The sequence below is a fragment of the Hemiscyllium ocellatum genome, chromosome 31 (assembly GCF_020745735.1).
Source record: "Hemiscyllium ocellatum isolate sHemOce1 chromosome 31, sHemOce1.pat.X.cur, whole genome shotgun sequence".
NCBI lineage: Eukaryota > Metazoa > Chordata > Chondrichthyes > Orectolobiformes > Hemiscylliidae > Hemiscyllium > Hemiscyllium ocellatum.
In genome coordinates, this window is record NC_083431.1 from 39,003,813 (window position 1) to 39,030,942 (window position 27,130).

General features: G+C 38.4%; 1 protein-coding gene across 1 annotated transcript in view; it reads left to right on the forward strand.

Annotated features, from left to right (window-relative positions):
- Window positions 1–27,130, forward strand: part of baz1b (bromodomain adjacent to zinc finger domain, 1B) — a 97,527-nt gene that overhangs the window by 29,903 nt on the left and 40,494 nt on the right. Inside the window, exons 7-12 of the mRNA XM_060847897.1 lie at window positions 9,605–11,547; window positions 13,935–14,062; window positions 18,606–18,723; window positions 19,724–19,822; window positions 22,013–22,190; window positions 25,375–25,551. Coding sequence (XP_060703880.1) covers window positions 9,605–11,547; window positions 13,935–14,062; window positions 18,606–18,723; window positions 19,724–19,822; window positions 22,013–22,190; window positions 25,375–25,551 — 2,643 coding nt within the window. The remainder of the gene's footprint in view (window positions 1–9,604; window positions 11,548–13,934; window positions 14,063–18,605; window positions 18,724–19,723; window positions 19,823–22,012; window positions 22,191–25,374; window positions 25,552–27,130) is intronic.

The window sequence follows — 27,130 nt, forward strand, 5'->3', positions numbered from 1 at the left end:
CATCCTGCTCACCAGTGATCTCAACCAGAGAAACACTCATTTATGCCAACTCCCTGCTTTCTAGTGGTTAACCAGTCCTCTATCCATGCTAGTACATTCCCCATAACTGCATGCATTCTTATCTTATGGATGAGTATTTTATGCAACACCTTATCAAATGTTTTCTGGAAATCCAAATATATAACATCCACCTGTTCTCTCCATCCGCCACACTTGTTACCTCTTCAAAAAAAGTTTGTCAAATACAACCTTCCCTTCCTGAGTCCATGCTGTGTTTGCCCAATGGAATTGTTTCCATCCTGATGTCTCACTATTTCTTCTTTAATGATAGCCTCCAGCATTTTCTTGAATACACATGTTAAGCTAACTAGTTTATGGTTAGCTGCCTTTTGCCTACACCCTTTTTTAAACAGTGGTGTGACATTTGCTGCCTTCCAGTCCGCCAGGACCTGCTCGGAGTCCAGTGAAGTTTCATAAATTGCCACTAATACATCTTCATTAACTTCTGCCATTTCTTTCAGCATGTTGGAATGCATTCCATCAGCACCAGGGACTTATCTACCTTTAGACCCTCAAGCTTGCTTTCTCTGTTTCATGTATAAGTACTCCCAAGTCTTTTTGTATTGCAGCTTTCTGCAGTTTTTTTCTCCATTTAAATAATATTGTGTTTTTTTTTTAGTTTTCCCTTCAAAAATGAACAATAATACTCCATTTGCCAACTCTTTGCCCACTTACTGAACCTATCAGTATCCCTATAAACTTTATATTCCTCTTGCAGCTTGCTTCTCCACCTGTTTTAGTTTACCTGCAAATTTGGAAACGGTACTTGCTTTCTTCCTCCAAGTCATTAATGTGTATTGTAAACAGTTTTGGTCCCAGCATCTGATCCCTGTAGAAACCCTGTCAACCTGAAAAAGAACCGAAAGGTGAAATTGTCCATTTTGATTAGAATTTTTAAAAAATCTAAATGGTGAGAAATTGTGGTTCTTTGAGATACAGAGAGATCTGCATATCATTGTGCATGAATTCAAAGTTTGGGAGAAGATTTGTAGCTTGGGTGCTCATTGTTGTGGTTCTGTTCGCCGAACAGGGAATTTGTGTTGCAGACATTTCATCCCCTGTCTAGGTGACATCCTCAGTGTTTGGGAGCCTCCTGTGAAGCACTTCTGTGATGTTTCCTCCGGCATTTATAGTGATTTGTATCTGCCGCTTCCAGTTGTCAGTTCCAGCTGTCCACTGCAGTGGCCGGTATAGTGGGTCCAGGTCGATGTGCTTATTGATTGAATCTGTGGATGAGTGCCATGCCTCTAGGAATTCCCTGGCTGTTCTCTGTTTGGCTTGTCCTATAATAGTAGTGTTGTCCCAGTCGAACTCATGTTGCTTGATCTGAGTGTGTGGCCACTAAGGATAACTGGTCATGTCGTTTCGTGGCTAGTTGGTGTTCATGGATGCGGACCGTTAGCTGTCTTCCTGTTTGTCCTATGTAGTATTTTGTGCAGTCCTTGCATGGGATTTTGTACACTACAGTGGTTTTGCTCATGCTGGGTATCGGGTCCTTCTTCCTGGTGAGTTGTTGTCTGAGAGTGGCTGTTGGTTTGTGTGCTGTTGAGTCCTAATGCTCACAGTAGTCTGGCTGTCAGTTCAGAAATGTTTTTGATGTATGGTAGTGTGGCTAGTCCTTTGGGTTGTGGCATGTCCTCTTTCCGTTGTCTTTCCTTTAGGCATCTGTTGATGAAATTGTGGGGGTATCCATTTTTGGCGAATACATTGTATAGGTGTTCTTCTTCCTCTTTTTGCAGTTCTGGTGTACTCATCCATGCCAACGAGCTTTCTTAAACTGAACTAGTCCCATCTGTCTACATTTGGTCCAAATCCTTCTGAACCTTTCCTATTCATCTACCTGTCCAAGTGCCTTTTAAATACCTGCCTCTACCTCTTCCTGTAGCAGCTTGTTCCATACACATACCACTCTTTGCATGAAATGTTACCCCTCAGGTCCCTTTTAAATTTTTTTTCCCCTCTCACCTTAAACTTATGCTATTTAGTTTTGGACTCCTCCACCCTGGGGAAAAGAGCTTGGCTATTCACCCTATGATTTTATAAACTTCTATGAGGTCACCCCACAGCCTCCTATGCTCAAGAAAAAAAAAAGTCCCAGCCTATCCAGCCTCTCCTTCTAATTCAAGCCTTCCAGTCTCAGTAAAAAAGCTTGTGAATTTTTTTGCAATCTTTCCTGTAGCAGAGTGACCTGAATTGTATACAGTACTCCAAATGTGGCCTTACTAATGTCTTGTTTGGCTGTAACATGACATAACACCTGCACTCCGTGCTCTGACAAGCATGCAAAGTGCCTTCTTCACCACCCTGCCTGTGACACCATTTTCAACCCCAACTCTCTGTTCAACAGCACTCCCCAAGGCCTTACCATTAGCTATGTAAGTCCTGCCCTGGTTTGTCGTACCAAAATGCAACACCCTGCATTTATCTGCATTAAAGTCCATTTGCCAATCCTTGTCCTAAGCAGTTCAGAGGTTTGTTAAACTAATATATGGTAGGGCAAGATAGATGTTATCTTATAAAAAAAGCTGGACAGATTAGGTTTTTACCTGCTTGAGAGGATCTAGAACTGGGATCACAATTTTTAAAATCAGGGATCATATGTTTAAATCCGAGATGAGGTGAATTTTTTCTCATTAGTCTTTGGAACTCTCTTCCTGAAAAGGTGGAGTAAGCAGTGCCCTTGAGTATTTTTAAAGCTGAGATAAATAGATTCTTGTTAGGTAAGAGTATGAAAAGGTCATCAGGAATAGGTGGGAATGTAGATTTAGGTTATGATCAGATCAACCATGATCTTGTTGAATGGTAGAGCAGACTCGAGGCTGAATTGTCTACTCTTTTTATCCTACTGTGTGTATTTGTATATATGGAAGGCATATAAAATTATATAATATGATAGAATATCAGTGTGAGGGGAAATTATGTACATTTATTTTTCTAAAAAGGCTTACCTTATACATTTGCATTTCTGAAAAAGATTCTGATATTCCAACGTACCCGAAATAGTTCTCTGTGCAAGCAATGACGTTATCAGTCTGTGATGACATCATTATCATCTGATTGTGGCCGGGACTGTATAACGGACTCCCACACACACATCCTTCCTCCAGTTGCTATCCTGTCAACAAATTCATGGAGTATCCTAGCTTTTCTCCTGTAAACCAATTTCTGACTGTCATAAAGAGAGTGGGGGTAAGGATTTTAAATGAGAGATTTTAATGGAGGATGTCAAAATTATAAGACATTGGAGTATATGTGCTTAGCTGAGAACAGTCAAGAGTTAATTGAGGCTGGAGATTCTGCTGCTGAAGAGATGTTTGAGAATGCGTGTTTCTCTACTTAAATGAGGAGAATATTTTGGCCTTGGCTTTGTAGTAGCAATAAAATGTGGCGTCTTTGGTCTGTGGGAGAACTGTGCTTTCTAGTGGCGTATGTTGTAGCTGCTTGTTTTTCATATAAATCCCAATGTCTGAATTTAGATCACTTGGTATTTTAATCTTGTAGAAATGAGTCTTATGAGCAGGGGAGAATATCATGGTTCTGATTTTCTCTGCAGATCAAATGTTCTGTGTGAGAGGACTGCATTTATTTATTGGTTACCTACATCCCACCTACACTTTCTTTTACTCATAGACGGTTGTCATTTTAAGTGAAAATTTATAATTCTTGACTTTTGATTCAACTTTATTCACGAAGCTTTTTTTGGCCAAGCTTTCGTTTGGCCCTCAACAAATTGTCGTCCAGATAGCTGTTCACATGCGACCAGAGGCAGTGGATTTCAGACAGTTACTGTAGCATAAACAACATTTTAGACAAACTTCACATAACTCTATATCAGATCTTGCATGATGTTATTAGGAGTGAGTGGAATTCATTTCAATGAGCAATTGTGAACAATGACCAAAACCATTAACAGTCTTAGACATAACTACATAATAACATAATATAATACATGCAACTTAATCTTGAAATATTTTTAATCAGCCTGTTCTGATATGTTATGACACTCCTCTGTGGCACATGGGACTTCAACCCAGACCTTCTGGCATTGGGGTAGGGACATTACCACTGCAGTACAAAACCACTCCTCTTAATTTGGATGTTCACTGATCTACTGATAAAACTCCAAAATATGATTGATGATCAAATATTCATGTACATATGTTCTGACAGTGTGGATTAATATGTTTATTCATCAGGAGCAACTAATTCTGTGCTTGTGGACCATGTCTGATATTGCTAATGGAACTTTGTTAATCTGAATACAAATGTGTCTTTGGCTGGAAAATTGGCTTTTAAAAGTGACTGAGTCATTGTAGATCAGTTTTCAGGAAGAGGAATGCTCCTTGTATGAATTCCGTGCATGTTGAAGGGAACTCAGAAAGGCAGGAAGTAAACAGCTAAAGTATTTACAAAGCAACAAAATGCAGTTTAAAAGGAAACAAGTAATTAGGAAGGCAAATGGAATGTTGGCATTTGTTTCAAAGACAATGGAGTTCAAAAATAGGGAGGTCTTGCTAAACTATACAAGGTACTTCTCAGACAACATCCTAAAATGCTGTGAACCATTTTGGTTCCATTATCTAAGGAAAATTCTACTGGCCTTGGAGACAGTGCAGAGAAGATTCACTAGGTAGATTCTGGATATGGAGAGACTGTCTTATAAGAGGAGGTTAAGTAGGTTGGGTTTGTATTCACAACAATGAGAAGTGACTTTACTGAAACAAATTATTGGAGGGCGGGGGTTTGACAGAGCAGATGTGAAGAGGTTGCTTTCCCATGTGGGAGAGTCTACTCCAGAGGGCATAATCTCGAAACAAGGGGTTCCCCATTTAAGATAGAGATGAGGGGGATTTTTCTTCCAGTGTAGTGAATCTGTGGAATTCTTTTCCAAAGAGGGTTATCAAGTCTGGATCACTAATTATGTTCAAGGCTGAAGTAGGGAGATTTCTAATCATTAAGGGAATTGGAGTTTATGGAGTTGGGGCTGATCAATGATTTAATAATCCTCAAGTCCAGCAATGGTATCACCGAATGACAGCAGAATTGATGGACTGACCGGGACTTCTGTTTCCGTGTCTTATGGTTTTATAGTGAAAAAAAAATGATGGGGTGGTACTGGATGGAGCAGAAAGCATGAAATTTATTTAGAATCATGTTTAAGAAAAATATTTTTACAGATCATCTGCCTAAATGGCTTTTCGTTGCACCCTTCTTTCTCATTAATAAGCCTCATCTTGATGTTGAACAGTTGTAATGCTAGTGATTTGAAAATGCCAAAAAGATGATTTCTCTTCTTGCACTTACTGGCAGTCTAATAGTTAAATTATCTGTTCGTATTGCTAGACAGTTCAGTCTCCATAGTGACTGCTTAGTCACTGCCAGCATTCTTGTTTACTGAGCCTTGGCCTTAAGTTTCTTTGTTTATTGCTATTTCTTAATAAATTTATTAAGAGTATTTAGCTTTTTTTGAATTGCAAAATTAAGTTGGGGTCAGTGATTTGATTTTAAAGATTTCAACATTGTTCTATAACTCTACAAAAGTATTCCTCTGCAAGCACCTGCCTGTCCCCCTGACATTGGGAAATAATAGCAAAAGATTACATTTTGAGATGCCTTTTAATACAAAAGAAAATGCTTTAAGTGTCTGATAGAGAGGGGGAATGTAGCACTAAGACAAAGGGGCGACAGCAAGTTGGTAGTTTTTAAAGAAGGGACTGCAAGTCTTTCAGGAGGAGAGGGAGGGATGATGGAGCTTGTAGAGAGAAGTATCTGCCATCGGAGAAAGGAATAAGGAAGTTCTATTGGCAATATAGACTTTGCAAAAGAGGAGTGTGAACGTTGAAGTGTTTACTGTTAGGTAACCAATGTTCAAAGTTCATGTTTGAGATCTTGAGGAACTAGGAGACTAATTTACTCTATAAAGATATGGACTGGGTCTATGATTTGAAGCAGAATATGATCTTCCATTTGAGATAATGAGGAGAAATTTCTTCTTAGAGGGTCTTTAATCTGTTATTCTATACCACAGACTTCTGTGAAAGTAAGGTCAATGAATTTTTAAGCCTTTAAGTTCTTGAATGATCAGGTATTAAAGAGTGGACAGGAAAGTGAAATTGAGATCAGTTCAACCATAATCTAACCTAATGGCGCAATGGCAAGGGATGAAATGTTATGTATTTTTCCATGAATTGGAGAGCTTTACATGAGTTGAAGTTTTGAAATTTCATTTATCTGTTATGATTTCAATTGAAGTGGTTCGGTTTAGCCAAATACACCCAATTAAAGGGAATCTGTGGCAAGTCTTGTGCATGTACTTTTTGTGCACAGGTGACACTAACTGAAGACAATTGTGGGTTATACAAAACTAGTTAGGTAAAAGTTTGATTGCTGTTAACCAATCCACTGTCTACATAATGGTGAAATGATAACAGTTGGAATGTAGTCATCTCGCACTTGGTAAAACTGAGCCATATGTCTTTGCATCCTATGGCAACAACACCTATATAGTTCAGGAAGAAGTGGATGAGGCAAGTAGTTATTCACAAAGGTACAATGGCTGAAGAATAGGTGGCTAAGAATATGATCAGTAGATAGTCATTCAGTATGCTTGTAGACCAGACATATTTCACCATGATGGCAAAGTCAACTGTGTCACCGACTGCAGTCAGATCATTAAGGAATACCATTGTGCTCACAGCCTCAAGGATGTCATTTGTGATTGGTTAATGTTATTTTTGATTTTCAAAGGAAAAACTGAAACAGTTGCAGGAAAAGTGGGCATTGACGTGGATATTTTTGGAGTAATGCAACTTTCAAGATTAATGAATATACAATTTTATGATTTATATGTTATGAAAATTTGAATTTAGGAATTAAAATTTTAAAATGCAAGTTTAATAAAAACTGCTGGTTTGAGAAGCTAGTAAATAAATCTGGAGTAATTGTATTCCAAGGGTCTACTTAAGGTGAAGAGTTGGAAATGGGAAAACACTGACTAAAGGATGACTTCTCTCTGAAGGTCTTGGTAACGAAATGTCTGCACTTGCCTCAGACGGAGTTAAATTAATAATATTGCTTTTCCAGACAAAAGCAGAGGTTTGAGAATTGCAGATATCCAACTTAAATATCTATCAGGGACATCCAGCTGTGCCGTGATTTGTGGGGATAGGGTATCTGTAAATTTGTGAGGGTCCTCTTGTGGCATAATGGTAGTGTCCTTATCCCTGAACCGGGTAGGCCTGGGTTCAAGTCCCACCTGCTCCACAGGTTTGTAGTAACGTCTCTGAAAAGGTTGATTAGGAAAATAGATTATTTATTGATTTTGCGGCTTGCTTATGGTGCAGTGGTTATGTCCCTATCTCTGGACCGGGAGGCACATATTCAAGTGCACCTGCTTCAGGAGTGTGTAATAATGCTGAACAGGTTGGTTAGAAAAATATGTTAAATATAAAAACATAGAGGAGGGCTGTTGTTTTTCAGTGGTTGTGTCCTTGCCCCCAAATTCAGAGACTTGGCTTCACATTCCACTTCCTTCAGAGCTGTGTAATAACATCTGAGCAGGTTGATCAGAAAAACATGTTATCTATAGATTCAGTGCCCTTGTGGCACAGTGATGGTTCCCTACCGTTACCCTAGGAGACCTGGATTCAAGTCTCATCTGCTGCGGCAATGTATAATAATGTCTCTGAGTAAGTTGATTTGAACATATCATTATTTTTATATGTCGGGTACTTGTGCGAAGTTGTTCTGTCCCTACCACAAAACCAAGAGGCCCAGGTTCAGGTTCCACCTCTCCAGGCAAATTAAGGGTTTTTTCTGTTTGTTCAGGTTAGGGATGGCCCAAACAACACACAATGATGGAGACTTGCTAGGTCTGACTGCATCTGAGGAGAGAAAAACCACATTAACATTTATAATACAGTATTACTGTTTCATAACTGAAAGGGGTTGGGAAATGTATTTTTGTATACTTTCCCACAGGCGGAGGAAGGGCAAAGGCACTGCTTGTTTACATGTTCACTGCAAAAAAAGTGGTGAAAGAGAAAAAAAGGTGTAAAGTGGGTCAGAATTAAAGTGTGAAAGGAAGAGAATAGATCCTCTACTAAAAGCCAAGTAAAGAAGACAAGGCTATGTGTGTTGGGAGGATGGGAAGGAGAGAGCGAATGTAAGAAAAATGAAAAACAGATATCATGGGGTCAGGCTGTAAAGATGTGGAATTCAATATTTAGTCCTCAAGGCTGTAAAATGTCTAAGCAAATGAGATGTGGTTCAAGCTTATGTGTTGTGCATTATTGGAATATTACAGCAGGCCTACAACACTAATATTAGTATGAGAGCAAAGTGATTTATTGAAATGGCAAGCATCTGAAGATTGTGGTCAGTCCGATGGGCATTGCAGGTGTGTTCTCAAAGTAGTTGTTCAGACTGCAATTGGTCATGCTACTGTAAAGGAAGGTGCATTGTAAGCAGCAATCGCAGTAGAGTAGGTTGAAGGAAGTACTAGTAAATATGCTGCTTCACGTTTGGCACCTTTAGACAGTGAGGAGGTGAATGGGCAAGTGTTACACCTTCAGCGATTGCATGGCAACGAGCCGTGGGGAGTGATGAAGCATAGTGTTTGATAGTGGATAGACCAGGGTGCTACAGAGGAACGGGCCATGCAGAATGCTGCTAGGAGGGGAAAATGCGTTTGTATTGGTGATGGTGCCATTCTAAAAGGTGGATAGACAGTAGACAAAGCCATTTTCAGTTGTAACTAGGCCTAGAACGTGGTAAAGAAGTTGGTGGCTAGCAGCTGAAAGGCATTGGATTTAAATGATTAGCATGGCATGGTCTCTTGGGGAAGAATGCTTTTGGAAAGGGGTTTTGTGTAAGGGGAAATGGGAAAGGAATTAAGATGGAAGGTCGGAGTGGCAAAAGTGCTTGAGAGAAGTTTGGCTAATTTGAAATGCAAACAGTAACAGGCTTCAGTCTTTGTGACAAAGAAGCCCATGACTTCCCATCCTTATAGCGAAAGCAGAGTACTTCAGATGCTAAAGGTCTGAAATGTAAAGAGAAATTATTAGGCAAACTCAGCAGGTTTAGCAGCACCTTTGGTGAGGGTAACAGAGTTAACATTTCAAGCCCAGTGTGATTTTCCAGTTTCATAGAAGTGTCACTCTGGGCTGGAAGTATTTAAGTTGTTTCTCATTCAGAGATGCTGCTAAATCTCTTCTTCAGCCTCTTGTCTTTATTTAGAACTATATCTGTTTATGGATAACTAAATCTGTTGACCACTGTTCTTTTTCCTTAAGCAAGCAGAGATGAGGGTCCTAAAAGCAGTAATCAGGATGAAATAGAGTAAAGGTTATAAGACTATCTTGCCTTTTGGAGCTATTCCATTTCAGAGTTCATTTAAGTGATCATTGCAAATTTGTAATATTCATGATTTCAAGCATTTTTCAATATTTGTTTTAAATGAGCAATTCACGACTTATTGTTTATGCAGTGTACTGTGTAAGGTTGGCCATTGCTGAATAATAAATTATTTTTGCACTTGTTTCAGTACATGATTCATAACCCTGTTGTGAACTTGGGAAAAAGGAAAAGTGCTGTCTCACCAGAAGGTAAAGCCTCAAAAAAAGCAAAAGGTGATGGGGACCCAAATAAAGAGAAAAATAAGAAGCGGAAGAATGGAAACAAAGAGAAGGTTTCTCGGAACCCTCCTTTGAGCCCAACATTATGGGGTCATGTGCAGGTGAAAAAGGCTATGAATGGGAATGGAATGGCATACAATCCCAAAAGGTCTCCAGAACAAGAACTGGAAGAAGTAATGAAGATTGTAACACCAACCAAATTGAACACCAACTTCCACATCCCCAAAAAGGGCTCCAGTGCTGCTCGGAACTTTAAAAAGCTGCAAACTAAGGATAAAGCGAACAACAAAAAAGAGAAATCCAAGAACAAGGCTAAGTTGCTCAATGGGCAGAAGTTAGCAGGGAATAGCAAATCTCCAAAAAAGAGTCTGAAAACTCCAAAGTTGAAGATGAAACAGATGACACTTTTTGAGATGGCAAAATCCAACACACCAAAGACTGGAAAATCTCCGAAGGGTGTTGGAGGAGCCTCAAGATCTATGTCTAAACCTCAGAAATACCTTCCACCTTTAGCTTTACAATTTCTTCGATATTACAAAGAAAATAAGGGGAAGGAGGAGAAAAAAGGTGCGGTGTCTGCATTCATCACCAGGGTGGCCAAAGTGCTTTCCGCTGAAGAACGTGCTCGTCTACCAGAGGAAGTTGGTGATCTTGTTCAGAAACGTTATGAGATTTTGGAGCACAAGAGGAAGTGGGCAATGATGACACTAGAAGAAAGAGCAGATTATCACAAAAAAAAGCGTGAAGAGCTAAAGAAAAAATTAAAGGAAAAGGCCAAAGAACGGCGGGAGAAGGAGATGCAGTTAAAACTGGAAAAACAGAAGAGATTTGAAGATCAGACTCTTACAGGAAAGAGCTTACCTGCACTAAAGCTGGTTGATACTCCTGAAGGGCTCCCAAACACTCTTTTTGGTGATGTTGCTATGGTGGTAGAGTTTCTCAGTTGTTATGCTGGTCTGCTGATGCCAGATGACCAGTATCCAATCACTGCAATCTCCTTGATGGAAGCACTGACCTCTGAAAAGAGAGGTTTCCTCTATTTGAACAGAGTTCTGTTGATCCTCCTTCAAACTTTGCTGCAAGATGAAATTGCAGAAGACTACAGAGAATTGGGGATGAAACTTTCTGAAATTCCTCTCACCTTACACTCTGCTTCAGAGCTTGTCCGACTTTGCATGCGCAAGTCAGATGTGCAAAATGAAAGTGAAGCATCAGAAATGAATGAAGATGGGAAGGATTCTATGGGATTCGAAGACGATGAAGTTGCAGATGAATTCCTAGATAAGTTGGAAACTTCTGAGTTTTTTGAACTGACTCCAGAAGAGAAAGTAAAGATTCTAACAGCACTCTGCCATCGGATTCTAATGACTTACTCAGTTCAGGATCACATGGAGGACTCGCAGCATAAATCTGCAGAGCTATGGAAGGAGAGACTGGCCATGCAAAAAGAAGAAAATGATCGGAAGAAGGCAGAAAAACAAAAGAAAAAAGAAATGGAGGCAAAAAAGAAAGAGCCAGAAAATAACAAATTGGGTGACAAGAAAAAGTCAGAGAAGAAGGAATTTGATAAGAAGCTAGAAGTGGACAAAGGTGGAAATGATTTGTTAACTGATGTCAATGGTAGTGAAGACCTCATTAGTGCAATTAAAAGCAGGCGATTGATGGCATTGCAGGCTAAAAAAGAAAAGGAAGAGAGAGAAAAGCAAGAAAAAGAAAGGATGGAGAAAGAGGTGGAAGTAGAAAAGATTCGTAAGCATAAAGCAGCAGCTGAGAAGGCCTTTCAGGAGGGAATTGCAAAAGCCAAACTTGTCTTGCATCGAACTCCATTGGGCACAGATCGTAACCACAACAGGTATGTGTAGTTTGTCCTTTCAAAAAAATTTGTGTTTTGCCTTTTTCATTTTGGCATCTGTAAAGATCTCACCCAATTCTAAGGTGAAAAATAGTTGGCTTTTTAGATTTCTTTATATATTAAGATAACCACAAGGAGGAACACAACAGAAACCCTTTCTGTTTAACTTTTCATTGAATTCATGAGCAGTCATGAACATAGATTCATACTCCTATTATACTGCCATCTAATGGAAAAAGAATAGCTATTGCACTACTCTACAATTGAAGTTTCTCAATACTCAACTTGACGTGAATTGAACAGATGGTTTCCCAACCATGTGACCCAAAACATAAGAGGAAATTCAGTTCTTCAACCTGAAACATCCTTGCATTGAGCAGCTTGCCTGAACTTGACAGTATGTTGATTTTGATCAATAGGTGGGAGCACAAACTCAAGTTGCAGTAAGCTGTTACTGGTGAATTGAAGGAATGGCCCCAGTTGATTTGGTAAATTGATGCAGTGGGTAGGAAGTCTGGTACAGAGAAGAGTAGCACTCCTGGACACATAAATAAAAAACATTTTCTATATTCTGTTGAACATTTTGAACACTTTCTATATTCTGTTCTTTGTTTCTCTTGCTGCTGTATTGCCCTGAGCAAAATCACAATACCTTCTCTGCTCATGCCCGTGATTAAAATTGCAGTCAGGCCTCGTATAAAGAAAGGTGGCTGTGGTTGTTAATCATCTCAGTCCTGGGATGTGTTTGCAAGGGTTCTTCAAGGTAGTGCTCCAGGTCCAACCAGAATCTGCTGCTTCATCAATAAGGAGACAGTGAGGTCTGTAGATGCTGGAGATCAGAGTTGAGAGTGTGTTGCTGGAAATTCACAGCAGATCAGGCATCAGGATGAAGGACTCTGGCCCAAAACGTCGATTTTCCTGCTCCTCGGATGTTGCCTGACCTGTGCTTTTCCAGCAATACACTCTTGATTACTTCATCAATAATTTTGCCGACACCGTAAGGTCAGAAGTGGGAATGCTTGTTGGTAATTTGCACCATTTTTAATATTGTTTGTGGCTCCTCAGATATTGAAATGGCTCATGTCCACACATAGCGAGACTTGTGCTAAAAAGTGGCAAGTAACATTCATACCACAGCATTGCCAGTCAATAATCATCTTCATTCAGAGAGAATCTGAACATATGCCCAGGGCATTCAATTGCATCACTGTGGATGAATCCTACCCCATCAACATTCTGAGCATTACTATTGATCAGAAACTCAACTGAACCAGCTTTATAAATAAAACAAAGAGCTATGGAAACTGGAGATCTGAAACAGAAATTGTTGGATAAACTCAACAAGTCTGGCAGCAACTGCAACTATTTGTTAACTCTGCTTTCTTCCCACAGATCTGCCAGCTTTGCTGAGTTTCTCCAGCAATTTCTATTCTTGTTTCAGCTTTATAATTGCTGGAGTTGCAAGAGTAGGTCGGAGACTAGGAAATCTGAGGTGAGTAGCTTGCCTCCTTTCTTGCCAATGCTTGTCCAATATCTGCAAGGCCCAAGTCAGGAATGTGATAGAATACTTTGCTTGCCTGGATTAGTGAAGCTTCAACAATATTCTGGAATCTTGACATCATTCTGAGTAAAGCAGCACACTTAGTTGGCACCTAATAACCACTTTCAATATTTTACTACCTTTGCCACTAATACATGATGTTAGCAGTTTGTACTATCTTCAAGTTGCATTGCACTCCTTTGTCAGCACCTTTACAATCAACAGCCTCTACCACATAGAGGGCAGGACAGAAAATGCCTGGGAAGGCCACCATGTACAGTTTCCCTCCATGATCCCCACAACCCTGACTTGGAACTATGTTGCTGTTCCTTCACTATTGCTAGGCTGTAATCCTGGAATTCACTAAAGGTGCTATAGTGTACGTAGACCACATGAACTACAGTAATCAGGAAAACAGCTTATCACTATCTTCTCAAGAGCAGCTTGGGATGGGCAATGTAAGCTGCCCCAGTCAGCGAAGCCCACATACTGGGAACGAAAAATAGACCCCGATGATCTGGTCAGCATCTTTAGTTTTAATTGGAAATGTACTGCGCAGGAGCTTGTCGTCGCTTTGCACTTTGAAATTGGGAGTACCTTTTGTGGAAAGTAACTAAGTTTATCATGAGCTGGATGAAGTTGAGGAGTAAAAGAATGTTGAAATTTTATTATTTAATTGCAAAAGCAAATTATGTCTTTTAGGATGTTGTGAACTTGCTTGAAAAATGTTAATTACTTCAGGCTGATGTTTTGCTATAATGGAAATGTGTTAAAACAAAATGTTGGATTTTGGTCCTGCATGGGCTTGTCTTCATCTAAACAGACTTGTGCCTTACCTTTTCTGTAGATACTGGCTGTTTTCGGATCTGGTGCCTGGTCTGTATGTAGAGAAAGGTTGGGTGCATGACAGCATTGACTACAGCTTTACCATTCCTGAAGAATACACTCAACATGAAGAAGACCAGGATTCCAAAAGTAAAAATTCAATCTTTATTTTTTTTCTTTACCTCTGAACAGAGCTACTTATACTCCTTCTGTATACATAATAATAACTGAGAAAATTTATGGCAAAGAACAATACCCTGTACCCTGAGTTTTCTGTAGTACACCAGTGACTATGTTTTCAAATGTACTTCATTAGCTCTGAAGTGCTTTGTTTTGTTTAATGTTGTGATAAGTGCTGTATGAATGCCAGTCTTTCTTAACTCAAAATCAAGAAACCATTGTTCTTAAAGTGATTTAGAATATCAGTTGTCCTCCTGGTCTATATATTATACTCAGCAATATGGACTAAAAGACCATGCTAAAATTAGCCTCAGCATCAGGCAAGAAACAAAATTATCTACGTTTATCCTGCTCCTGATTACTTTCCTGTGATCTAAGTTTGAAAGTGTTTTTTTTTAGATTAGATTAATTACAGTGTGGAAACAGGCCCTTCGGCCCAACAAGTCCACACCGACCCACCGAAGCGCAACCCACCCAGACCCATTCCCCTACATTTACCCCTTTACCTAACACTATGGGCAATTTAGCATGGCCAATTCACCTAACCTGCACATCTTTGGACCGTGGGAGGAAACCGGAGCACCCGGAGGAAACCCATGCAGACACGGGGAGAATGTGCAAACTCCACACAGTCAGTCGCCCGAGTCGGGAATTGAACTCGGGTCTCAGGCGCTGTGAGACAGCAGTGCTAACCACTGTGCCACCGTGCGGTTTGGGTGTCAGTTGAGCATAGGATTGTACTTTTGCAAATGGAGTTTACAGGCAAGAAACTGGCGATATTGGTATTTGCGGTTCTTTGTCATCTGTCGTCTAGGGGATACAATTACTGGCTCGGTACTGGTAGGCATTTATTTCTATTTAGGTCTGTCTATGATTTTACATCAACTAGGAGAAAGTGAGGACTGCAGATGTTGGAGATCTTAATCAAAAAGTGTACCTTTGGAAAATCGCAGCAGGTTAGGCCTGGTCCTTGGAAGCTGCCTGATCTGCCCTGCATTTACAGAGCCAAGCATTTCAGTATGGTTTTATGTGGTGAAGCCAGTATCAGTAAGAAAATAGACACATTCTGGTCTATCTCCTTCATGTCATAATTTGTTTCCTTGATTTTAAATAACTTCTAAAGAGATTATTTTAAACTCTTAATTTTAAAGATTGATATTTGTGTTATTAGTTTATTACTAATAACTATCCCCGAAATAATTGGCCAGCCAGCGACGCACACATCCATCAAATGAATGAAAAAAATGGATAAGAACTTGTTTAAATATGAAAAAGAGACTGGCCAAAGTGAACATAGACCTCTTAGAGAATGATATTGGGGAAATAATGGGGAACCAGGAAATGGCAGCGATGTTGATTAAGTGTTTTAGACCGTAAGACCATAAGACATAGGAGTGGAAGTAAGGCCATTCGGCCCATCGAGTCCACTCCGCCATTCAATCATGGCTGATTGGCATTTCAACTTTTATGTCTGTCTTTCATTGTTGATGACATTAATACCATTCTGAAAACAATAAATAGTCAGAGGGTTAAAGTGTAAGGTGGAAGAACGAATAAATACACTATCAAAAGACTAAAAGTACTACGGAAACTAATGGGGCTCAAATTATGTTGTATCTGATGTTATTAGAAGAAGTGGCTACAGAGATATTGGATACACTGATAGTAGTCTTCCAATAATCCTTCGGTTAAGGAAAAGTCCCAGAGATAATTGGAAAATAAAGATATAGTGCCTTTATTCAAAAAGGGAGGGAGACAAAAAATATGTAACTATAAGCCAGTTGGGTTAACATCTATTACTGGGAAAATGTTAAAGCTTATCATAAAAGATGTAATGGCAGAGCACTGAAAAATGCATAATCTAATCAAAGAGTCATCATGGCTTTGTAAAGGGAAAATCATGCCTGACAAATGTATTAGAATTCTTTGAGTCGATAATAAGCAGGATAGCTGAAAGAGAATCGGTTGACACAATATATTTGGATTTCCAAAAGGTATTCAATAAGATACTTAATAAAATTGGAGCTCATGATTTTGAGAGTAGTATATTAGCATGGATAGAGGATTGACTAACAAATAGAAGACAGAAATTTGGGATGGGGGATGCATTTTCAAAATCCAGCCTGAAGCTATTGAATGTCATACAGATCAGTGTTGGGGGCCACAATTATTTAGATATATTAATGACTTGAATGAGTGACGTGACTACATAATGGCCAAGATTGAGGATGACACACAAGTAAATTGGAAGTAAAGTAGTAGGGATGACAGTGTCTGTTGAAGGATATGGACAGATTAGGTGAATGGGGAAAACTTAACTGATGGAATATAATGTGCGAACATCTGAGGTCATGCACTTTGGCAGAAAGAATAGAAAGGCTGAATATTATTTAAATGGAGAAAGACTGCAGGAGGCTACAATACAAACCAAAAAGCTAGCATATTCAGGTTTAAAAGGTAATATGGAAGGCAAATTGACTGTTGGCCCTTACTTCAAAGGAAATAGAGTATTAAAATAGAGGTCCTGCTAAAATTGTAAAGGCACTATTCAGACAATACCTGGAATACTGTGAATAATTTTGGGCCCCTCATCTAAAGAAAGATATACTTGTATTTGAAGCGGTCAGAAAAGATTTGCTGGGACAATTTGTGCTGTGGGGAGATTTTCTTAAAAGGAGAGGTTGAATAGGTTGGATTTTTACTCACTGAAGTTTCGAAGATTTAAAACATTATTGAAGCATACAAGATTCAAATAGGTCTTGACAGAGTCGATGCGGAGAGGTTGTTTTCCTTTGTGAGAGAGTCTAGGACCAGAAGACATCAACAGAGTAAGGGGCTGCCCATTTAGGACTCAGATGAGAAATTTGTTTTTGAGGGTAATGAATGTTTGGAATTATTTACAACAGAGTGATATAGTTAATGATAAGTTTATTCAATAAACAGATTTTTATTCAGTAATGGAATCAAGGGACATGGGGATATATATCATGAGAGTGGAGTTGAGGATTATCAGATCAGTCATGATCTTTGAATAGCAGAGCAAATTCAAAGAACCAAATTCCCTACTACTTTTCCAGCTCTTGTACGTCTTAAGACAAAACATCCCTCCCTGAAATATGAAGATGCAAGGATCTGATGAGAGTATCAGTCGTTGTAATATTGCATTATTGGAGAAATTAATAGGACTGACAGTTCCCAAATACCTGGGGCACAATGGCTTTCACATTATGCATCAAAGAAATGGCTCTAGAGATTGTGGAACCATTGGCAATCATCTTTTAAAAAAAATGTTAACTCTATAGCAATGCCTCTACATTGGAAAATTACAAATATAACCCCACTGTTAAAGAAAATAGTATTCATGTCGGGCAAATCTGATCAGAGGTTTTTTGTGAAGATGTTTCTGGTAGTTTAATGTGAGGGAACCTGGATATGGTACACTTGGTGATTCAGAAGGTTGTTGATAAAATCCCAAACAGAAACTCAGTAAACAAATTAAAGCAAATAGGATCAGGTATAATATACTTGTATCCTAGCTGGAGGATTGGTTAACAGGTAGATAGCAGAATTGAGAAATAAATGGGTTATTCTCACATGGACGGACTGTGACCAGTATAGCGCTGCATAGATCAATCTTGGGCCACTTCTTTTCCCCATCAATATCAATGGTTTGGATTTGGGGGTCAGTTGTAACATCTGCAAGTTTGTAGATGATTTAAATCTTGGTTGGAATGTGAGTTGTGAAGTGGTCGCAGAAAGGTTTCAAGGAATTTAGATAGGCTGAGATGGAAAGAGCATGCCAGATGGAATATAATCTGGTTAAGTGTGAGGTTATCCACTTTGGTCAAAGGAATAAAAATGTAGAGTATTTATTAAATGGAGAGAGACTGGAAAATGTTATTGTTCAAAGACACCTGAATGTCTTTGTTCATAATTTGCTGAGAGCCAGTATGCAAGTGCAGCAGACAATTCGTAATATGTTCGTCTTCATCATGAGGATTTGTACATTGGAACAAATATGTCTTCCTTCACTTATACGGAACACTAGTGAGACTACACCTGGAGTACTGTTTGCAATTTTCATCTCTATTCAAATCCCATATAATGGTTGGAGTTAGAAATCCTCTGCTATTTGTATCATGTCAATCTAATTTCTGGTTTGATACTGATTGGTTATCTTGCTTTGAAAGGCCAAAGATGGCTAACTTGTGAAATTAAAATTAGTGTTGATGAGATTGGGAAAGCTTTTCTCTGCATCAGACATGACACAACTGGAATGAGAAACTTCTGTTTTCCTGTGTTGTTGATCCTGATGAGTAACAACAACATGATCAAGGTTTTTGAAAGTTCCCTTGTGAAAAAGAAGCTGTGCCTATCAGTTTATGATTGGCAGAAAGTTGTATGTTTCTGTTTGCTTGTTTAATTGTATTTGGATAATTATGTTAAGAATGCTGATACTTGGTCTCTTCATAACTTGATTTAAACTGATTTTGTTATATCTGGAAATTAATAGGTAATGATGATGACAGCATTGCTGAGAGCAGCTTAAATGACAGTGGCCACCAGGGGTCCTCCCATACTGCAGACATTTGCATTGAAACAACTGTACCAAAACAAGGGCAGAACCTATGGTATGTCCTGCTTTTACATATTACCATGTTTACTCCTAACTAATAGTAAAATACTTCGCTGCAGTGAATAGTTTCAGAAACTAGTCAAAATCTATTGGTTTTAAATACAAATACAAGCGTTTTTTTTCCTAACGACTGGTGTGGTATTACTGCACAAGTAATGCTCTTGCACCAAGTAGAGGGGAGTGTTCTAGGACTCTGAACAGTGCAAGGGCAACAGTTGACCTAGTTAGAATTGGCATTGACCTAGTTACAATTGGCATAAAGATTCAGCTTGAATGTCTTCCAACTCCATATTCCAGTTACATACTCTCACCATGTCGGTTTTTATATCCGCAGAGCATTAACTATCCTAAATTACCAACTTAAGAGCAGAGAAAATTGTAGCCGTAACATATTGGGGGAATGTTTTTACTGCACAAAATTTGAACCACGTTTCAGAACTGTTTCTGGAGTTTAAAACTTCAACTCTTGTTTCAGAATCCCATTTAAAGAAAAGGCCTAAGACATATTTGTGATCAGTAAAGCAAAATAATATTTCTTTATATTATATACCAGAAGGGTTTCAAGGAATATGGGCCAAATGCTGGCAAATAGCACGAGGTCAGATTGAAATGTCTGGTCGGCACATATAAATTGGATCATATGGTCTAATTTCATGCTGTATGACTCAATAAGTCAACTGTCCTATACTGAGTGAAAAGTGTTCATGAAAACATTTTGACTAAATTTGGCCTCAATTTAAGTTTAGAATGTCTTCATTGGCATTTTGTAACTTTTCATACGATTAACATCCTGCACATTATTTGTTTAATTAAACTAGTATTCAAGGATTCTGCAACCCTAATTGGGATGATTTGTTTCACTTTTACAGGCATGTTAGCTTTTTCCTAAAGATTTGAGTATTTTGGTATTTTCTGTTGAGGCATTTGTTCACTGTGAGTTAGTACTTTCTACCTCTGGAAGCATTGATTGGCAGTGTTATTGATTTTATCTGCAGGTTTATTTGTGACACTCAGAAAGAACTAGATGAATTCCTGAACTGTCTTCATGTGCAAGGTGCCAGAGAGAGTGCGCTTAAAGAACGCCTTCAGAAAAAGTAAGTCTTCAAAGTTCCATAGCTTGGTTTATATGTCTCTGAAGAGCAGAATCTGTACATGTTCTTTGTAATTTCAGTATCATCATCAAACTTTGATCATCAAACTGAACTGTCAGTGTTAACTCACTATCAAAGTCTTTTTTTTAAATAGAAATATTCCTAGTGAGCAATACTGTCCACGTTATACTGGCTATATCAGCAGTACTTTTTGCATCCTTGACTGTAGCTATTGAAAGTTTATCCCTCCATATCTTCTCTTGAAGGCACAAACCTCATGCAAGATCATGGTTCCATGATGCCACATACCATCCAGTGCATTATCAGCATAATTGATTTTTGGTTGGTATAGTCTGTTCGTTCACGGAAAGGCATTCATACCAACTGTGCATGTTCTTTTTTTTATATAATTTCTCTACTCTCGAGCAGTTAAGGCCAATTTTAATATTCCAGTAGTCACTCAGGCTGATATTGGTAACTGGGTACAAACTCGGGATGGATTCTGGGACCTTCCTTTTCAGTATGTTACACTCGCTTTACCTACTGAATTGCCTGCATATCATTCACCTGCAAATTTAAGCTTTCAACTATGCTGGTATTGCATTACTGTAACTACTGAATACAAGTCTTTGATTCAATGCATTCTTTGAGTAGATTTACAGGTTTTTGTCTCTGCAAAGCGTGCACTTTTATTTGTTCTCAAGAGATCTTGTTTCCATAATTAGCTTACTTAGTTTTATTATAGGCTGAAGTAAGATAATTATTCAAAGCAAAGCTGAACATGACATAACGTTGATGAAAATATTTCCTGCTCGTACAAAGTGACTCAGTATTTTAAATGTGCAAACTTAATGACCAGAATCTTTAAAGGTGCAGTGCTAAATATAGTGGACTGTTTTTAAGAGAGAGATTTTTTCCATTCTCATTGATTGCGTTTATTCTTTCTCTCCACTAGACTGGTATTTGCTTGTCAGCTGATGTACTCAATTCTTGATGTCGTAATCTTGGTTTAAACATCTAAATTAGGGAAGCTTTAGTTTGTGAAAAGAGAGGTTCTCTTGTGGTTTTCCAGGAACAAATTGTTTAACTCATTTGGAAAAAGAAATGACAGCCATTTACTTTCTTGGCTTGTTGCACAGTGTACTCAAGTTGACTTTCCCTGAAGCTCTTGCCTTCCCACTGGGACCTGGTTGTTGTGCAATGATTTGCAAAGTCATTAGTGACAAAAGACATTGACTTACTAAAATAATACTTTGTTTAAGAACATGAGACAACACTTTGCATCTATCTGCTAAAGGGTGTAAAACAAGGCCACTAACTGGCTGGTTTTAAATCTATTGTAATTTTGAATTGTATGAGAGTCAGTCATTGGTGCTGAGTCGCTTAATCTTGTTTGAGTAATAAGACTGATCTTGAACTCCTGAGGAGTTGAATGGAAAAACAGTTTGGTTCCTGCATCCGATGGATAATCAATGCTCTCTGAAGGAAGTGTATACATACATGGAAATCAGGGGTGTATAGGAATTGGATCGACTGCTCGACAATAGTCATGTGACTTTTTTGTGAGCTATCTGATTGCCTGTGTTTAAATCTGTTTTATTATTTTCTTCATTTCTAAGTTTAATAAATTGCCTGTAATTGGAGTGGAGAAAATGTTTAAGTATTCTATATTTCACGTTTCTCTCCTTTGCACTGTTGGGAATGCTAACTTGTTCTGGGAATAATGTTTCACAAGGTCAGATACTTTGTAGTACCTTCAGTAAATGATTACTCTTGAATCTAGTTATTTAATTACATTGTAGTGACGTGAGTGAAGCTGGGGGCGAGGATGACCAGAACTGACCTGACCTATGTATGCACACTTTACGGAATAAGCCACGGTTGCAAATTGAGAAGGAGCACCATCTGATTTAATTTTGTCAACAATGTTTTGAGTACACCACAGTTCTCCCTGTAATTGAGCACTGACTGCAACTTACAATTGAAGATAAACTAATTTTTCATACTATAGATTAGTCTACTTGTAAATACCATCTGTATGGACCGGTTTTATCAGTTATCATCTTCAACTATCTTGACCATCTTTTATACTGATATAAAAATTATTGAGCTTATTAACTGGAAAATCTATCTTTGTTGCATAATTGGCTTAACATAGGTTGATTTTTTAAAAATAGCTGCTTCTATTTTTAGGTATCAAGATATCCTTCACTCACTACACTTGGCACGGAAACCAAACCTTGGCCTCAAGTCCTGTGATGGCCATCAGGAGCTCCTCAATTACTTGCGAACTGACCTGATTGAAGTGGCAACGCGACTGCAAAAGGGAGGGCTAGGATACATGGATAAATGTGATGAGTTTGAGGAGAGGGTGAGTAATCATACAAACATGCTACTGTTCTTAGCAAAGAGCTAGTTATATGGTGACCAGCTGTGTTACACAGGGGATTTTAGCACAGTGTTTCTTTGTAATAGTTGTTCAGAATCCATGAACTGGTTCCCAGCAAAGGAGAGCTAAAAGAATCAGTGCTTCATTTTCCAGTTTCGTGTCAGAATGAACGTTTGGCTTAGTTCCAATTGTTTACGTTGCTTCCTAAAGTGGGATAGTAAAACTCTGGGGTCCTCGCCCAGCAAAGCATGGTTGTTCCAGACACCTATTCAGATAAATTTAGATTTGGACTCTTCATTAAGAACATATTATTAGGATTTAAAATAACAATTTATTTATATATACACACATATAATATATTAAAAATGTCTTTCTCAACTGAGTTTATAAATTCTTATAGATCACCCTCTCTGTAGAAATACTTTTTCTATCATTTCTTCAAGTATTACATCAAGAACAAAATTTTGTTAACCAGGAATAGTAAGGAAATAGAGGATGGAATTGAAGAAGTTAGTCCAGGAGGCAAAGAGATGTTATATCAGCAGAAAAGAAAATTGTATTAAGCTCTAAAACATTTTATAAGCATTTAACTCAGCAAATGTTTGTGCACATTTCAAAATCTAAAGGAAAGTCTTGATGTAGAGGCATTACAAAAGTCTGAAGTCTTCACAAAGCAAGTGGAGAATGTGAAAATTGTACTGCAAGTGGAGATTGGTGTTGTGGACAGAATAATACTAAGTAAGAAAGACTAACAGTTCTGGAAGTTGGTAAGTCAGCCCGGTCTAGATGAAATGCATTCTAGGTTATTGAACCGAGGAAAGGTAGAAATGAGTAAAATTGATGATCACTTTTCAATCCTTACTGGACATAGCAATAGCACTAGAGGTTGGGTGTTAACTTAATAAAAGTGGTGAGTAAATTATTGAAAACCATTAAACTTTCAATTGGAAAGAGTGGGTTAAGGATGATATGGGCAAAAACATGGCAATTGGAGTTCAGTATAGAGAAGTGTAAAATTATGCAATTTTGAAGGACTGCTGTTGAAAGCCAGTGTAATATAAACAGCATAATTTTGAAAAGGTAGATGATCACAGAGACCTTATGTCCATTTACATTAATCTTTGCAGATGGCACAGCAAGCTGTTAAATTGGTTAAAAAGATCAAACTTTTAATGAAAATTCTCATTCCATAAGTAGACATGAGAGGAATAGAATGCAAAATCAAAATGATCATAGTAAACTTTGCAAATCCCAATTAGGTCTCAGTTGAAGTATTGTGCGCCATATTGAAAATTGTCTTGACTCCTCAGTGAGAACTGTAAGATCTGGGATGGGAAGGTGGCTGTTGGCATCTAAGAATCTGGAATCTGAGCGATTCAGCTCTGACCCCACTTGGGGTCCTGGCCTCCAAGCCTTCTTGTAGGTAATTTTGGACCTCCTATTTTAGAAATGCCTGACAAACTTTACTGTAATGGAACCAGGAATGAGAAATTTCAATGACAAGGAGATGTTGGAAAAGTTAGGACTCAGAAATTTATGATGTGGCTTAAGAATGATTTTTAGTTTGTAGATTTTTGGAGATTAAAGAGCAAAAAAAGTGGTAAATTGGTCAAAAACTAGAAGTCATTGATTTTAAATGATTGACAAAATGTTTAGAGAGATGGGATTTTTTTTTCACTGAGTTCCAAGACCTGCAGTGCTCTTCTTAGAAAGGTGCTCTCTAATTACATTTAAGAGACAGTTCAATAGGCCCTTAAGTTTGAAGAACATTCATCATCAAGGACAAAGCAGATATGTAGGACTAAGCATGAATCAGAGAACCATTCTCAGAGTGAGAAGTTGTCACTAGTTGGTACTGCAAGAATCAGTGTGAACTGCTGTGGCTGTAGCAATCTATACAGTTGACATTGGATGAAGGTGCCAGATGTATGGTTAAGTTTGCTAATGATATAAAGACAGGTAGGAAAGAAAGTTATGAAGAGAATGGAGAGTGCAAAGGGATAAAGTTAGGTTAAGTGGATGAATTGGAAAACATGAACTTGTCTATATGGACAGAAAGCAATAGAAAAGTATCTTACTACTTAAATAGAGAAGGATTGCAGAATACAGATGTCGAGAGGGATTTGGGTGATCCGGTACATGAATCACGAAGTTAGGATGTAGTTGCAGCCAATGGTTAGCAAGACAAATGGAATTTTTTATATTGCAGGGAAGAAAACTTAAAGTCGGCATGTTTTATTACAGACTTGTATGATATTGGTGATATCGCATCTTGAGTACTGTGTTTTACTCTACCTAAGAAGATATAAATGAGTTAGGAATAATTCAGAGGAAGTTCAGTCAACTGGCTGGGAAGTGGATGGTATCTTTTGACGAAAGGTTGGACAGGCAGCTACTGTTTTTATTTGTGTTTAGAAGAATTAAAGTTACCTTATTGAACTTTGCAAGAATATGAGGGAGGAGCCAAACTAAAACAAAGCGAACGCAGTGTAAGAATAAGCGGTCTCCTGTTTAAGACTCAGATTAGGAATCTCATTTTCTGAAGATTATGAGCCTTTGGAACTTTGTTCCCAGAGGATGATGGAGAAACAGGGGCTTTAAATACTTCTAAGACAGTGAAACCTTTTTGACAAATAAGGGAGTCAAGAATTATCCTGGGCCAAATGGCCTATTTCTGCTCATTTGTGTGAAGATACAGGTGGGTGAGAACCACGTAGTCGCTAGTGCATGTATCATTCACTTGCAGAAATAAAAATTCAACATTTGAGGATAAGCGAGGAGGGAGATAAAAGAAAAGTAATTATCTTCCTAGTAATTCAGCATTTTTTTCTGGTAAGGGATGCAGAACTTCTGTTGATGCTTATGTTCATGTTTTCAGTGTCCCAGTGCAAATTGTTGCCAGTAAAGTACTTCTGAGATTTAGCTATTGCTTTCTAGGAAATTGAGAGCAAGTGAGTAGTTCTAGTCAATTTATTTTTTGTAATGCTGATTGAGACTGGGGTCCAAACATTTTCTGCTCTTCTGCCATTGGTGCATAGGATTATATTGTTGAGTCAGATTGGGTAGACTTGGATTTTCCAAAGTCTCTAGTTTCTCAGCCATAATTATTGGACCTGTGCCTGCTGTTAAGTGATTGCTTTCTAATCTTTTACTTTTAATCTACCAGGTACGCTCGTTGGAGAGCCTGAAAGATTTGGGTGAGTGTGTGATCACACTGCAAGAGTGTATAATAAAGAAATTCCTGCAAGGTTTTATGGCACCCAAACAAAAGAAGAAAAAAGCAGGCGAGGAAACAAAAGTAGAGGAAATCGATGAGGAGAAGAAAATGGCTGAAGAAGCTAAGGTATTTTAGAATTTCAGCCTAATGACTTAACAGATTTGTTTCCCTAAAGGACATTGTGAACCAGATGGATTTTGAAACAAACACTGACAGGTTCATTGCGATTAGACTAGCATTTTATTCCAGATTGATATTGAATTCCAAAAGGAGAAAAGGAGGAGGAGAGGAGTCTAAATTGAGGTGTACAAGATAATGAGAGGCATAGATAGAGTCGATAGCCACAGACTATTTCCCACGGCAGAAATGGCTAACATGAGGGGTCGTAGTTTTAAGCTGGTTGGAGGAAAGTATAGAGGGGATGTCAGAGGCTGGTTCTTTACACAGAGAGTTGTGAGAGCATGGAATGCGTTGCCAGCAGCAGTTGTGGAAGCAAGGTCATTGGGGACATTTAAGAGACTGCTGGACATGCATATGGTCACAGAAATTTGAAGTTGCATACATGAGGACCAGTGGTCGGCACAGCATCATGGGCTGAAGGGCCTGTTCTGTGCTGTACTGTTCTATGTTCTAATTCAAATTTTGCAGTGTTGGTATTTGAATCATGTTGTCCGCAGCATTAGTCTGGGATTCTGGATTACTGGACTTGTCTCTCCCTTGTAATTATTTTCTTTAAAGCTCTTCTCTAGGCCCAAGCTTTTGGTCACAACTCTTAATGTCTCCTTTGGCTCAGTGTTGATTTTTTAAAATCTAAATACAGTCCTATGAAGGACAAGAGACATTTTACTGCATTAAAATGCATCATAAAATGCAAGTTCTGTTTTTAATGTAACCCAACTTTCAATGGCAAAATGGAAGTGTGGTTGATTGGAGTGTTTCTACCAGCCTTAACTGTGCCAGTACATTGAAAGAAAAATCATGTTTAAATCAATTTGCTTTAACATTACATAATGAACTCCATTTGCATAAAATTCATCACTTCTGATTTTTCACAGTACCACTATTTTATCCCACTTTGAAAGTGCTGCTTCCAGTTTTGGAAAAAGTGTTGTGCATTTGAAATAAGTGCAATTCAAGTAAGCAAATATGAACGCATTGCATTTCAGTAATTTTTATGCAAAATCAGAGTGAGTACTGTATTGTTGGTATTAAGTCCATCTGTGAAACAGAATAATGGGTGCAGAACTTTATTATGGTCTTATTATGGCTTTTGGTCTTATGTAGCTGAATGCAGTTGTATTACATTGCATGGGTGTGAACAAGAGGGGGCAGTATCAGCAAGTGTAACTGAATGGAATAGTTATTTATTTTATGTATTTCAGGAGAGGGATAACATCAGGAACAGGCAGTAGTTGATTAGTCGTTTTCATGAAGGAGAGTATTGTGCTGCTATTTTTTGCTTAAGACATGTGCCTGCTTCTATTTAGGTGTTGGTGGTGTTCCACAGTAATCAATTATTGCTGAATAAACATTTATTTAATCTAGCCATGTGTGGTGACCATTGACTATCCATTTGTCTAGCCAGTAACAGCAAGAACAGACTGTAAACTGAATCACATTATCAGGAGGGACTCTTGTGTGCTTTGGAGAATAGCAGATGGCAAGGAGTGATTTCGATTTTAATTTGACTGCTGGCTTGTATTTT